General features: G+C 44.5%; 1 protein-coding gene across 1 annotated transcript; it reads right to left on the reverse strand.

The window, feature by feature from the left end:
- Positions 1 to 1,800: 1,800 nt before the first annotated feature.
- LOC309332447 (relaxin-3-like) lies at positions 1,801 to 7,062 on the reverse strand. The gene is made up of 2 exons (XM_081845653.1): positions 6,722 to 7,062; positions 1,801 to 3,378 (listed from the first exon to the last, which is right to left on the reverse strand). Exons 1-2 carry the CDS (start codon positions 6,957 to 6,959, stop codon positions 3,011 to 3,013), a joined length of 606 nt encoding a protein of 201 aa, XP_081701779.1. The 5' UTR covers positions 6,960 to 7,062; the 3' UTR covers positions 1,801 to 3,010.
- Between the last annotated feature and the right edge of the window lie 6,721 nt (positions 7,063 to 13,783).

The following is a 13,783-nucleotide window of genomic DNA, read 5'->3' on the forward strand; positions in this document are numbered from 1 at the left end:
AGTGACTGAGCTTGAGTGGGACAGCAGCTGGTCATCGTGCCACCTGTCTGTGAGGTTGAGGTTGAGGCCTTCACTATTTTCCAGGTCATTTTTGCCCAGCTGCACATTTACCAGCTCTGGTAGCTGCCCTGCAACTGCCTGTTCGCTTAGTGGCCAAAGCTGATCCTGGATCATTCCTTGATACACAACCAGGTAAAGGTGAACAGCATGTGAATGGCTTGACAACCTGCATTGTTATTGGCCTGGAAGACAATGATACTATGGCTACATATCCACGTGGATCTGGGATCAGAGCTGTTCTGAGAAAAAGAGTTTTGGGCTTGGCCATTCAGTTACTTTAAAACAGGGCCGTCTCTACCCAGTGGTGCATGGCGCCAGGGCGCTACACTCCCAAGGGCACCTGGCAGAGAGTCCAAGGAGAGTCTGGGGAGGGGAGTGTGGGGAGGTAAGCGAGGCATAGCGGGGACTGGGTGCCTGTGCATCTCCAGCACCCGTCAGAGGCGCTAGTGTTGCGAATTCTTCACGGTGCTTTAGCAGAAATGCTCAGAGTTCCAGGTTCTTTAGTGCAGTATATTTATTGTGAGCTATATATATACACAGGGATGCAGGTGGTGCTATGGGTTAAACCACAGAGCCTAGGACTTGCCGATCAGAAGGTCGGCGGTTCGAATCCCCGCGATGGGGTGAGCTCCCGTTGCTCAGTCCCTGCTCCTGCCAACCTAGCAGTTCGAAAGCACATCAAAGTGCAAGTAGATAAATAGGTACCACTCCGGCACTGCTCTGGTTTGCCAGAAGTGGCTTAGTCATGCTGGCCACATGACCCGGAAGCTGTACGCTGGCTTCCTCGGCCAATAAAGCGAGATGCGCACCGCAACCCCAGAGTTGGTCACAACTGGACCTAATGGTCAGGGATCCCTTTACCTTTACAGATTCCACCCCAGTCACACCTGGAGGCTGACTTTGCGTGCCAATGTACCCCCTTCACTGCTCCTTCAACTGCACGATGGCTGGGTGACATTATTTCAGTGTGTACCATGCATGTGAGTGAGGAGGTAGAGATCATGTGGATATCCAAAAATATTCTTCACAAGTGCATTGTTTCTTCCTTTGTAATTAAGAAGCTGAATGTTTATCGTTGTAATATTTCACACCTGAAAATGCAAATCCTGTCATTCTAGTTTGACGCTGTTCTATAAAATGTGCAACCATATTAACCATATGAACATCCCTCCTCTCCTTTGTTTGTTCTAGCCACATCTGAAAATGGGCCTCCATCAATTCATCTCGAAAGGTGCGGGGCAGAAATGGAAGACTATCGTGCAAATGACGGTGCCTGCTATGTGGTCAAAGACACCACACACACTCTCTGCTAGTAAAAAAAAAAAAAGGCTTTCTTTAGTAGACTTGCAGCATTTATTGTCAAACACTTTTTCCTGCTTTACCAAATAAATTGGTTATCAGGGATAATTTAGTCCACAAATTAATAGCAGAGTCACTGGTTTTTTTTAAACCTCCAAGACCCTGCCTTATGGTCTGGTTTCCAGAGTCGTCTTCTCAGCAATTTACTAGTATTAACATTAGAACTATCCTTCCTTAACTACTCCTACCAGGGTTAGTTTGGCAGCGATACTATGTATTATTAGGAGTGACACTTCCAAAAATGGCATTGAATACAGTTTCTGCTAAAATGGAGCAGTGCTTAATAAAACAAGAATCGTAAAATGCAAAATACGGTATTTTGACAGCATATAGAATTTGTACTACAGGCATCTGCGTTAGAACTAGTTTTGTATGTGCATTATATTATAGTTGCTTGTCCTGTAATATTTAAAAGACTCAAGTTGCCACCTGAGTCTGCAAAGACATACAGCTGTATTGTTTGTAGGTGAATCCTTGCAGTATTTTGCAAAACACAAACAAACAAACAAACAAACAAACAAACAAACAGCCATCTACACAGGCACATAAAAGTGGGACTCCTGTTTCCAAACACATTAACATGCCCAACATTTATTGATTTGGAAACAGAAGGCTAAGCTAACAGTTGGTTTAACCCAACAGGTCTAACTAATCTTATGTTGAAATATATTCAAGAGTTTTGATGTTGTTATGATTAGTTGCATTTAAGAAAGAGGCAGTGAAAACCCTTCAGCAAGTGTCTAGAGGCTTAATGTGAGCGAACCAACTGAGATCTGATCCAAGCAAGACAGAGGTGCTCCCTGGTTGGTAGAAAACCAGGTCTCGGGTTCTGGAAAGAAAATGGTGGCCTCTAAAAAAATCAGGGGCAGTTTATGTGTTCTTGTGCACCTGTGATGAAGAGTCCTGGAGAGCTCCGGGGTACCTTATCTCTGGCCACAGCTAGGCATTCTAGCAGAAAAACTGCAAACCGCGGTTTAGTACATTGAAAGTTTTAAAGGGGAATTCTGATGTGGCCATCCCCGAGCCGATGAATTCCTGCATGGGTTTCTCTACGTATTTGAACGAGCCTCTTCACTTTTATGTGCAATGTGTAACCAATACAGCTCTTGCCCCAGGTAATCTAAGACAACTACATTTTATTGTTTGTATTTAGCTTTGTGTTTATGGAACTTCGGCACATTGGGAACACATAGGAAAATATATCCCTGGCTGAGTTATATCCATTAGCTTCCAATTTCACACATGCACATTTAATGTAGACTATATAACACTTTAATTAAAGGTTGGGTTTCTCTCTTCAGTGTGGCAAATGTGGCACAGAAATCAGCATAATTTTAGACGAATTGGAGTAGGAAAATGAACACATAACAAAATACAAATACATTTAGTGCAAAACATAATTATAATGGCAATTCATGTGGTTTGTATTTTTTACAGGAAACTAGGACACCATCAATAATTTGGAGACAAAATAGATTACAAATCAGCAATCTTTTTTTCCATACAGGCAGTATTCAATTAAAAAGCACTGCAAACAACACTGAATTTTGGGTGTTCCTGAAAAATTGGATGTGCAAATATAAAGGTGTTTTTAACACAATCTACTAATCTCAGTTCTGGTACATCCCCAATTACAGCACAGTCCGGCAATCCCCATAGAGGTTGCACGCTTTATTCTAGGCTGTTTGACCAAAGGAAAGTTATATGAACTGATGGAATTGGCAAACCCAGTTTCGCTTCTCCTCTCGTGGGCTGCATCTCCCAGTTGACGGATGTATTCATTGTATTCACTGGAAGTAGGAACATATTCATTAAAAGAATCATATAAATTTAAAAAGTCTTTCAGCGACGGCTTTCCAGCTTGTTGACTGATGCTTTGCAGTTGCTCCAGTTCAGGATCCAAGACAGACTGCATATTAATATTATCCAGTCCTTTGACCGTGCTAGTTTGAAGAAACTCTGTTAAGGTAAAACAAAGGAAACTATCAAAAGGCAACCCTTTGTAAAATGTCTACTGAGTTTTCTGGAAGAAATTTGTTAGTGATATTGTGAGTATTATTCATTCATTTACCTATACACATTTTACCCCACTGGTTCACCAAAATATTTCAGGAGCATCTTGCAAGAATAAGTAGTGATATGCAAATTTGGCTAACTAAACTAGGGCTGCCATGTTGTTGTTGAGCTTTTTTGGTTTTACCCAAAATTGTTGAGATTTTTTCCTTTTGCAAAATCTCAAAAAAATATGAAGTTTTTGACCTATTTTGAAGGAAAAACAGCAAAACCAGACAATGCTGACATGGGTTGCTGTATGTCCAATTTTTCCCAGACATTTCAGCCCGGACACTGCTTCCGATGGCTGATTGTGGGCTATGTATGGGAAATTCTGGGTGTATGGCAACCCTGGCTAAACAATACATCTTATTTTAACAAGTCCAAAACATACCAATGATTTATTATTCAACAATTGGGGGTTTTTTACCTATAAACATTTCAAGTACAAAAAGAAATTGCTGAGCAAATGTTCTAAGTTCGCTGCTAGAATCTGGGACTCAAAATGTGATTCCTGTAAAAGAGGTAGGGCTCTGAAGAATAGAAATATATTACAGGAAACAGGAAAGTATAATTATCCCAGTCAAAAGACACAACCACATCATTTTCTTATAGCTAAAGTGTCTTCAGCTTGAAATACTGAGCATGTAGTAAGGTTGTGATTTAGAGATGGAACACTGACCCTTCTCCATTTTAGACCACTTACGATTTTTCACACCACGTTTCCGAAAAGCTCACTGATTCTATAATACAGGTTGAGTTATTATTGCCATATTTAATTCAATAGGTCTATTTAGTAGGTAATCATGCAGAATATCCAACGTATTTTGCTTTTAAAAAAAAGAACACCTGTTTTGCCAAACATCACTATTGAAAATTCCCAATACATCATTTTAAAACTTGGAATTTATCTAAGAGATAGCTGTTGGATGCGGCTGAGTTTTGAACTCTAACCCCCCCAATTTCTGTAACTCATTCATGCTTCAACTGAATTTTGATATGGCATTTCCGATATGTGCAGCAGAAAAATGTACATTTGCAGATGCAACAGCTATATAAAATGAGATTGTGCCAGTATATGTGGTAGAATGTTTTTTATAAGTCCTCGATTTAGATGTTTGAGTTTACAGTCTTTTCCTCAAAAGGATAGTTGAAATTTAAAGGCACATGAATATTGGAAGTCCTAATTAAAACAGCTGTTATTACCTTCCTTGTTGCTCATCTTCAAACTGGGGCAAATCCCCCATGCTAAGTTCCTTTTATTGATCAAATTGCTTCTGGTCTAAACCAAGTGTCTGAATCAAGATTTATAGCATATGCTGGGGCTTTATAGTAGAACTGCTATATACTTTCATTTACCACTTTATATTGTATTAAAATAATCTGCAAGCACTCGCCTAGGACATTTCTTTATGAATTAGTTAACCAGTTGAGCATGTCAATCAGAGAAGCTGTGAGCAGCAGGCAGTCTTATACTTGTTACCCAATATCACCACAGGAAACAATAGATTATGTGTGGTGCAAGCACACACACACACAGAGTATTTGCAATTCAAACAAGTTGGGGGTGGTATGCAAATCCCACAAGTCTTATGCACAAGCACCACTGAAATCAGCAAGACATTTGAAAGACTTAACTTTGGCTGGATTATACATATTTCATTTGCCTCCCCCCCCCCATTTATTTTAAATGAGAAGTTGCTTCTGGTTGTATTCACACTTGCTAGTGTTTCGAAGACTAATCTGAGGTTAAACTAGAGCAAGGCACAATGGCAGCCTAAAACTGGATATCACTTTTTTGCATCTGCCTCCTTGAAGTTTAGGGGGAAATTAACATGTCACGCCTTATTCACAAGATCAGCTGAGCTGCCTACCACTCTGTGTTTCCAGTTTTTGCCATGATGCAGGGGCTTCAGGGGAGAATGATGCTCCCTAGATCCACTTTCAAACAAATACAACAGAAGCAATTTACAGTTTCGGGGAGCTAAAGCTTTAGCGACTCAGAAACAACGAGGTAAAGACGGTATACTGAGAGGTGCTGTGGAACCTGCCTGGGAAATGCCCTCTCACATAGCTGTCAACGTTTCCCTTTTTTTAAGGGAAATTCCCTTATTCCGAATAGGATTCCTCGCAAGAAAAGGGAAAAGTTGACAGCTATGCCCTCTCATCAGATGTCAAACAGAGAAACAACTGCACGACTTTTAAAAGGCAGTCCTGTATAGCGAAGTTTTTGATGTTTGAGGTTTCATTGTGGTTTTTATACGGATATTTTCCTGGGGCATTCCAGTCAGATTGTTGGCACAGAAATAATAAAATTACCATCATTGCTTTTACAGCGGTACCTCAGGTTAAGTACTTAATTCGTTCCGGAGGTCCGTTCTTAACCTGAAACTGTTCTTAACCTGAAGCACCACTTTAGCTAATGGGGCCTCCTGCTGCTGCTGCTGCTGCTGCGCCGCCAGAGCACGATTTCTGTTCTCATCCTGAAGCAAAGTTCTTAACCTGAGGTAATATTTCTGGGTTAGCGGAGTCTGTAACCTGAAGCGTATGTAACCTGAAGCATATGTAACCCGAGGTACCACTGTATACTAAAGGGTAGGGAAAGCAAAGTGGCGGGGCGCTCTTGATGTTTCGATCTTTGGCGATGCGTTTTGTGTTGAGAAGCGGCCCTATGGATAGCTCGCGTCGAGCAGCAGCCTCCTCGCCTCAGGGTCGTGGGTTCGAGTCCCACTGCTGAGCAAAAGATTCCTTCAGTGCAGGGTTAGGGGGTCGGACTAGATGACCCTCGTGGGTGCTGTTCTACATCCAGCTCGGGAGAACGGACTTGGCAGTGCGTCTTTACGCACGAGTCTCCAAATGGTTCTCTCGAGCTCCATGGAGGGGGGACCTATCCCCAGACATGAGTCTACTCTACAGGGTCGCGACCTAAATCCTGCTTTAGAAGCGAGCATCTTGTAAGTTTGAGCGTGAGGCGAACAGAGAAAACTCCCCCCCTTCCCCGGGGATCTGTACTTTTCCTGGTCTTTCGAAGACGCGGTTGGATATTGGAGATGTTCGTTTGGCACCAAGTTTCAGCGGGAAGAGCCACAGCGTTTAGTCTAAATTATTATTATTATTATTATTATTATTATTATTATTATTATTATTATTATTATTATTAACAATAATGACCGCCCACTGTGGAAGACGAGCGACGCCCCGACTCCCCGCGACCCCCGTTTCCCCCGACGGCGCCTCGCGAGCGTCTTACCAGCGCGCGCCCTGGCGGCGTCGAGTGGTGCCTGCTCCGTGGTCCGCTCGGCAACCCTTCTCCAGCGCGACCCTCCGCAGGTGAAGATGACGGCGCGGATGAACTCTCGCCCGCACAGCCTCACGGCGTACTCGCCGTCTTGGGGGGATGCCGAGGCTCCGGCCGCCGGGGAGCTCCGGAAGGTCAGCTCGGTCGTCAGCAGCAGCAGCACGACGGGCAGCAGCCCGCGGAGCCTCATGGCGAACGCGCGCCCTCGCCTGCCTTTAGCCGCCGCCTCGTCCCGCCCTTCTGTCGGCTCGGAGTCCTGCAGAGACGCGCCGTCGAGCGCGAAGAGGACTGGCGGCTGGAGCGCTGAGCCGCAACCTTCGCCAGGCGCGCTTTATAGAGCGAGAGGAGACCCTCCGCCTCTGACTCATCCACACGCAGACGACTTTCAGCACTTCTCATTTCCGTCCTCTGCTTCCTCGCCCACCTCCCTTTATTAATTTCCTAGAGAGAAGCCCCTGCCAGATGGCCACTGGGCATTAGGAAGGAAACGTCTTCTTTTTCTTTTTCTTTTCTTTGTTAGGGTTCCCATATTTCAAAAAGTGAACATCCGGACACGAAACAATTGGGGGGGGGGAGGTTAAATAATGGACAATCTAGTATTTCTGCTTCCAGCTAGCATTCTGTAACATTTTTCTGTTCAACATACAGTCGTACCTCTGGTTAAGAACTTAATTCGTTCCGGAGGTCCGTTCATCCCAGGAGTGCCAGGAGAGCGTGCATGGCCATGGCACCGAAATTTGTGGGTGCTCTGCCCCTGCATGGGGAATTTTGTTAGTGCTCAGGCACCCAGGTCCCAGGGGAGTTGGCCTCGAAATTCGTGGGTGCTCTGCCCCTTCATGGGGAATTTTGTCGGTGCTCAGGCATGCAGGTCCCAAGGGAGTTGGCACTGAAATTTGTGGGTGCCCTGTCCCTTCATGGGAAATTTTGTAGGTGCTCAGGCACCCAGGGCCCAGGGGAGTTGACAGCGAAATTGGTGGGTGCTCTGCCGCTTCATGGGGAATTTTGTAGGTGCTCAGGCACCCAGGGCCCTGGGGATTTGGCACCTATGATACAGTCCCATTTCAGTCCACAGCATCACTGAGAGCTGTAAGGTTTCCATCTTGTAGCCATGTTTTTTTTTTTTCCCTAATTCATCTCTTAGCTGATTGAAGAAATCATCTTCCATGTTGTCATCATTCCAATTGTTTTCCCGCACATGAGCATCTTCATCTTCATCTAAACCAGCCCAGTCTTTGGCAAGGAACTCTTCAAAGTTCTCCTCCTCCTCGAGCCCCAAGAATCATAGACTTGTAAAGTTGGGAAGGGATCACAAGGGTCATCTAGTCCAACCCCCTGCCATGCAGGAATCTTTTGCCCAAAATGGGACTCGAATCCACGACCTTGACCTTAGGAGTGTCATAGTTTCATAGAAACCATTGGCGTACTACCTATCAAATTATCATTCTTATGCAAAATCACATGCAGGATTTGAAAATGTAGAGAATGGATTTGGAGGGCTTAGAAAATAAATGTAGGTGTGTTTTAATGCAGCCCTTAAGAGGGAATGGGGGGAAAAAACAACATCAGGGAAGGCGGGAATGGAAGTCAAGAAAATGTGGAACAAAAAACCCCAAACGATATAGATGACTGGAGTTATGTAATAATTTGGAAGATTTAATAGAATTCGTTATTTTAAAAAAGAGATTAAGGGCCTCATGTTCTACCAGCTGAGCTGTCCCAGGGTATATGTCAAGCATCGCTCTTTTTTTTTTTTTTTTTTTTGAGCTACAATGAGAATCAGGCGCCGACTCCTAGGAGCTGAGGTCCCTTTGCCCCCCCATAAAAGATTTGAGGGAGCTGCCCCCCTGCAAAAAATGTTCATGGGTTCATTCAAACGGTGTTTGCGTTCCACATCTTGTGATCGATTTTGCAGGGCGGAGCTTACCTTCTCTCCCCCCCGCCCCATTTTATTCAAGTTGGCACCCCTGGCGAGAATCGTAGAGGGACGCCACGGGTCTCTTCAACTAAAACATCCTGGACAGCAGTGGCAGATTTTGGGCTCCCGAATTTCAGTGATGCCCTGTGGAACACTAAAATTCGGCGGCTCTCGCACTCAGTTCTTCGGCATTGTGGTGGCGCTACCCTAAAAACCGCCTCTGATGACAGATGGCCATCCAGTCTTGGCTTAAAATTCTCCAAGGAGGGTGATTCCACCACCTTCTGAGGGCGTCCGTTCTACAGTCGAATGGCAAGGTCAGAAAGTTCTTCCTGGTGTTTAGTCAGAATCTCCTTTCTTTTCTTTTCTTTTCAACAATATTTTATTAAAATTTTCTTGGTTTACAAAGGTATGCGCAATGTCTCTTTTTTCAAGTTACATTTTCCATAGGTCAGTTTCATTTGTTGGGACATTAGGGTTACATTAGGAAGAAAAAAGGGGAGAAGAGGTGGGTGGGGGTCGGGAGGTGATATTTCTATTTTGCTTAATGTATGTGTGGGTTTTTGTGTCAGCGTCGTTTGTGTGGGTTCTCTTTGCTATTCGCTTGTGTTCCTTTGGTGATGAGAGAAATTGGGGTTGGCCTAGGGTGCGGTTGCTTGTTTGTGATTGGCTGTGTTGAACTTTGTTTTCGTCTTTAAGTGGGGTGGGTGCTTTTGAATCAGGTTAGCCATATTGATTCGTATGCTGTTGGTAGATTATTGTCATTGTCTTGTTGGGCTGTGTATGTGATAAAAGGGAGCCATACCGGGGTGAAGGTATCGTCTTCTATTTGTCCCCGTGTCGGTTTCAGTTTATTGGTTAATTTTTCTAGCAGGGCTGTTTCCCATACTATTTGGTACCATTGGTCCATGCTTACTCCTGACAGGTCTCTCCAGTGTCTGGTTATGATGTTTCTGGCTGCTGAAAGTAGGTGGGTTATGAGTTCTTTGTGATATGAGTGGGCATTATTGTCTTGGAATATGTTTAGTAGAGCCAGTTCTGGGGTGATTTCTAATACAGTGGTACCTTGGGTTAAGAACTTAATTCGTTCCGGAGGTCAGTTCTTAACCTGAAACTGTTCTTAACCTGAAGCAGCACTTTAGCTAATGGGGCCTTCTGCTGCCACCACGCCTTCTTATCCTGAAGCAAAGTTTCTGGGTTAGCAGAGCATGTAACCTGAAGCGTATGTAACCCGAGGTTCCACTGTACTTGCTTAGTTATTTTACATATTTCTTGTATGGCTGTTGTCCAGAATAGTTGGATTTTGGGGCGGAATCTCCTTTCTTGAAGCATGACTTCATGCCTATGGCGTGCTCTTGCAGAGACAGCACAGAATCAGCCTTAAAGCACGGGCTTATTCCCAGTTTTACCACTGTCAAAAATTGACAGATTTACATTCCTTCAGATGGAATGAAATGAGGCCACAACAGGGGCTTCTGCAGCACACCGTGGAAATACCTAACATTTATAAAGTCCTCTGAACATTTTATAAAGTGCTTCACATTATTATTGGCTGTTTATTGGTTATTTATATAGACCTGGGCAGCCCAACTTTCCATACCAAGTGAGCCGCAAGTGTACTTTGACAGGCCGCCCCCTGCTTTGTCACAACAGGGGTGGGGGGAGCGAGCCCAAAATTTGACGCCCGGGCAGGATGCACCAAGTGTTGCTGAGGGGTGCCAGAAAAGGTCTTGAGGGCTACACATTGCAGCACCCTTGTATCCTGCTCTTCCCAAAAAAGCAGAAAACATAAAAAAAGACCCTGCCTGCAGGTTTACAACCTAAAATACACAGCACAAAAGGAAAAGGGGACAGGGAGGGGAAAGGGAAAAAGGCAAACTGGCACAAATTATTAAATGGCATAGGCACAGCTTGGGCAGGGGGCACCTGATGGTGTTGGTCTTTCCGCAGAGCTGGTGAAATGGCCGCTGCCAGGTGATGGCTGTGAGAGGAGAGGTTTGATGAAGATCATCTTAATAGGTCAGTATTACCATATTTTTCGCTCTATAACACGTACCCGACCATAACACGCACATAGTTTTTAGAGGAGGAAAATCCGTAGGCATGCCACCCATAGGCATTCCCTCCATAACACGCACAGACATTTCCCCTTACTTTCTAGGAGGAAAAAAGTGAGTGTTATGGTGCAAAAAATACGGTACTTCCATATTGTAGATAGGAGAGTGAAGTTGAGAAAGTGCCTTGCCTCATTCAACAGAGTTCAGGACAAAAATGAAAGTTTATAGCTCAAGTCTCAGCCAACAACAGTAACCAAGCTCTAAACCAGCAAAATAAAGTTATCTTTGTTTTCATATTCTGGCAGACACTGACGCCTTGTTTGTACAGATGTCAGGTCCATTTTTTTTATTCCGTCTCCGGTTTTGATCGTACAGAATGAACTGAGGGGAGCTGACCTTCAGCATGTACCAGGCAAAAGGCTGGTTTTTGATAGCTGGCTCATCCATTGCTTGCTTTTAACTCAACAAATTCCACTATATTCAATGGGACTTATTTCCAATTAGGGCTGGACTGGATTGCAACCCTATTGCACTCTTAAGTACACTGGTACCTTGGGTTAAGAACTTAATTTGTTCTGGAGGTCTGTTCTTAACCTGAAACTGTTCTTAACCTGAGGTACCACTTTAGCTAATGAGGCCTCCTGCTGCCACCATGCCGCCACCGTGCGATTTCTGTTCTCATCCTGAAGCTAAGTTCTTAACCTGAGGTACTATTTCTGGGTTAGCGGAGTCTGTAACCTGAAGTGTCTGTAGCCTGAAGCGTCTGTAACCCGAGGTACCACTGTAGAGTGATTTGTTGGCTTGTTTGCCTGTGACTGTAAACTGCCAGCTGCTGTTTTACACGTTATTGAACGGGACAAACGAAATGTTAGTAAGAGGGGGAAACAAATGAAATCACAGCAGAATGAACTGACTGTTTGAGATTACTCTACACCCTGTGCTTGAATATTACAGGTGTGATCCAGTTGTATTTACTTCACAGCATGTTATTTAAAAAACAACAAAAAACTTCAGTACAATTAATTTGAAAAATGTGAGGGGAGAAATGCATAGCCAGACCCTTATGTACTCAGTTTTCATAAGAAATCACAACTGCCGGTTTCCTAATAATCTTCCAATGTCTTCTTTTATACCAGATTCAGGTAGGTAGCCATGTTGGTCTGATGCAGTCGAAATATATATACATATATATATATCCAGTAGCACCTTAGAGACCAACTAAGTTTGTTCTTGGTATAAGCTTTCGTGTGCATGCACAGTTCTTCAGATACACTGAAACAGAAGTCACCAGACCCTTATATATAGTGGGAAGGTGGGGTAGGGTTTTTCTCAGGAGGGTAGTAGGAGATGGGTGATTGACTCAATGACTAATCATCTGCATACTATCCCTTGCTTTTTCCTGTAGGACTAATTGCAGTCGTTAACAGTCCTCAACAGGTTTACCATACCCATTGAGTCAAGCTTATACCAAGAACAAACTTAGTTGGTCTCTAAGGTGCTACTGGACAATTTTTTTATTTCTTTCATGCCAGCAATTTATCGTGGTGAAGCAGACTGCAAAACAGCTATGCAAAAGAGTACGTTGTGCAAATATTTCTATTAACATTAATAGAAAAACCAACATTTGAGCCATACAGTAAGAACGTGGCAACTGCACAAACAGATAGACAAATGGTAGCCCACATTCTATGCAGGACACCCATCTGAATCATGTCCATAGATGGACCAATACTATAGCAAAACGTGTTGCAATCTGGAGGCTACACGTCTGTTGATGCAACCTTGAAATGCATTAGCCTTTTTAGCAGCAGAATCACATCACAACTGCAGAAAAGAATTGTGGAGTACTGCTGCTCATGGAGTGGTATGCCAATGCTCCAGAGGCACTACTGGTCATATTAACCTAACCAGGGCTTTTTTTCAGCCTGAACCCATAGAGGCTAGTGGTGCGGGGCACCAGGGTGCCAAGTTCTGGAGGGCGCCAGGGAAGAGGTGGAGGCTGGAGATGGCGCCTCCCGGCATCAGCTCGCTGCCCTTGCCCTTGCCCTTGCCCGCCTCCGCCATGCCGCTCCGAAGCAGCGCTGCACAGTGCCCAGAGTCTCCGTCTGCTGCAGCCACCGCAGCACAAAGTGGCCAGCTGAGCCAGGAGGCGCCACATCCAGCCTCCGCCTCTTCCCTTCTGGAAAAGCCACCCTCCAGCCGCTGCCCGCCTCCTCCAGTCCCGCCGGCAGTGCCATCCTCCCTAAAAAACACTGGGAAACGGGGAGGGGCACCGGAGGGAGCTTTGCACCACGGCGCCGGATATGCTTAAGACGGCCCTGGCCTGAACTCACCAGAACTCAGTTCTGGCTCCTCTCAGGTGGGCACCATTGCCGTTATAAGAGAAGAAGAGAGGTGTTTGTGGTGAGTTCCGACACCTCTTTTTCTAGAAAAATAGCACTGACCCAAGCTAATCTTTCTCGTAAAAGCACAGAGAACACAAAACAGCTTTGAGATGAGAACATTTTCCAAGGCTACAAGCAAGGCCAGTGCAGTGGATTTCTTCCGTCATCATCTCCTATCTGTTGACTGATTATCACTTCATCCCTTTGTCTATCTACTCAGAAGTAAGTCCTGTTTAATTCAGTGATGCTTACTGCCCGGTAAATGTGTTGGGATTGCAGCCTATGTTGCTGTTCCTGGGTCAAAGGACAATCAATCATCAGGAAAGTTTATCAAAGTTGTTTATATGTTTGTTTGTTTTTCATATTATTTCATGCTCATGTGACGAGCGTGAGGCTTTGGCAGGTTCCCTTGCCATGTTGGGGAACCTAGGCATAAAGGTGACTGTTTATTATTAAATTTATAGCCTGTCTTTCCTCCAAGGTGCTCAATGTGGCATACAAGGTTCTCCTCGTCTCACAGCAACACTATGCTGGGGGTTAGGCTGAGAGATGGTGATTGCCCCAAACTTTGTGGTTCAGTGGGGATTTGTACCCCTCCCCATTCCCACACACAGTCCCACTCCGAGTAAGAAGAGAAGAAGAAGAAGAGTTTGGATTT

The sequence above is a fragment of the Podarcis erhardii genome (genome assembly GCF_964252035.2).
Source record: "Podarcis erhardii genome assembly, chromosome: 17".
In the NCBI taxonomy this organism is placed as follows: Eukaryota; Metazoa; Chordata; class Lepidosauria; order Squamata; family Lacertidae; genus Podarcis; species Podarcis erhardii.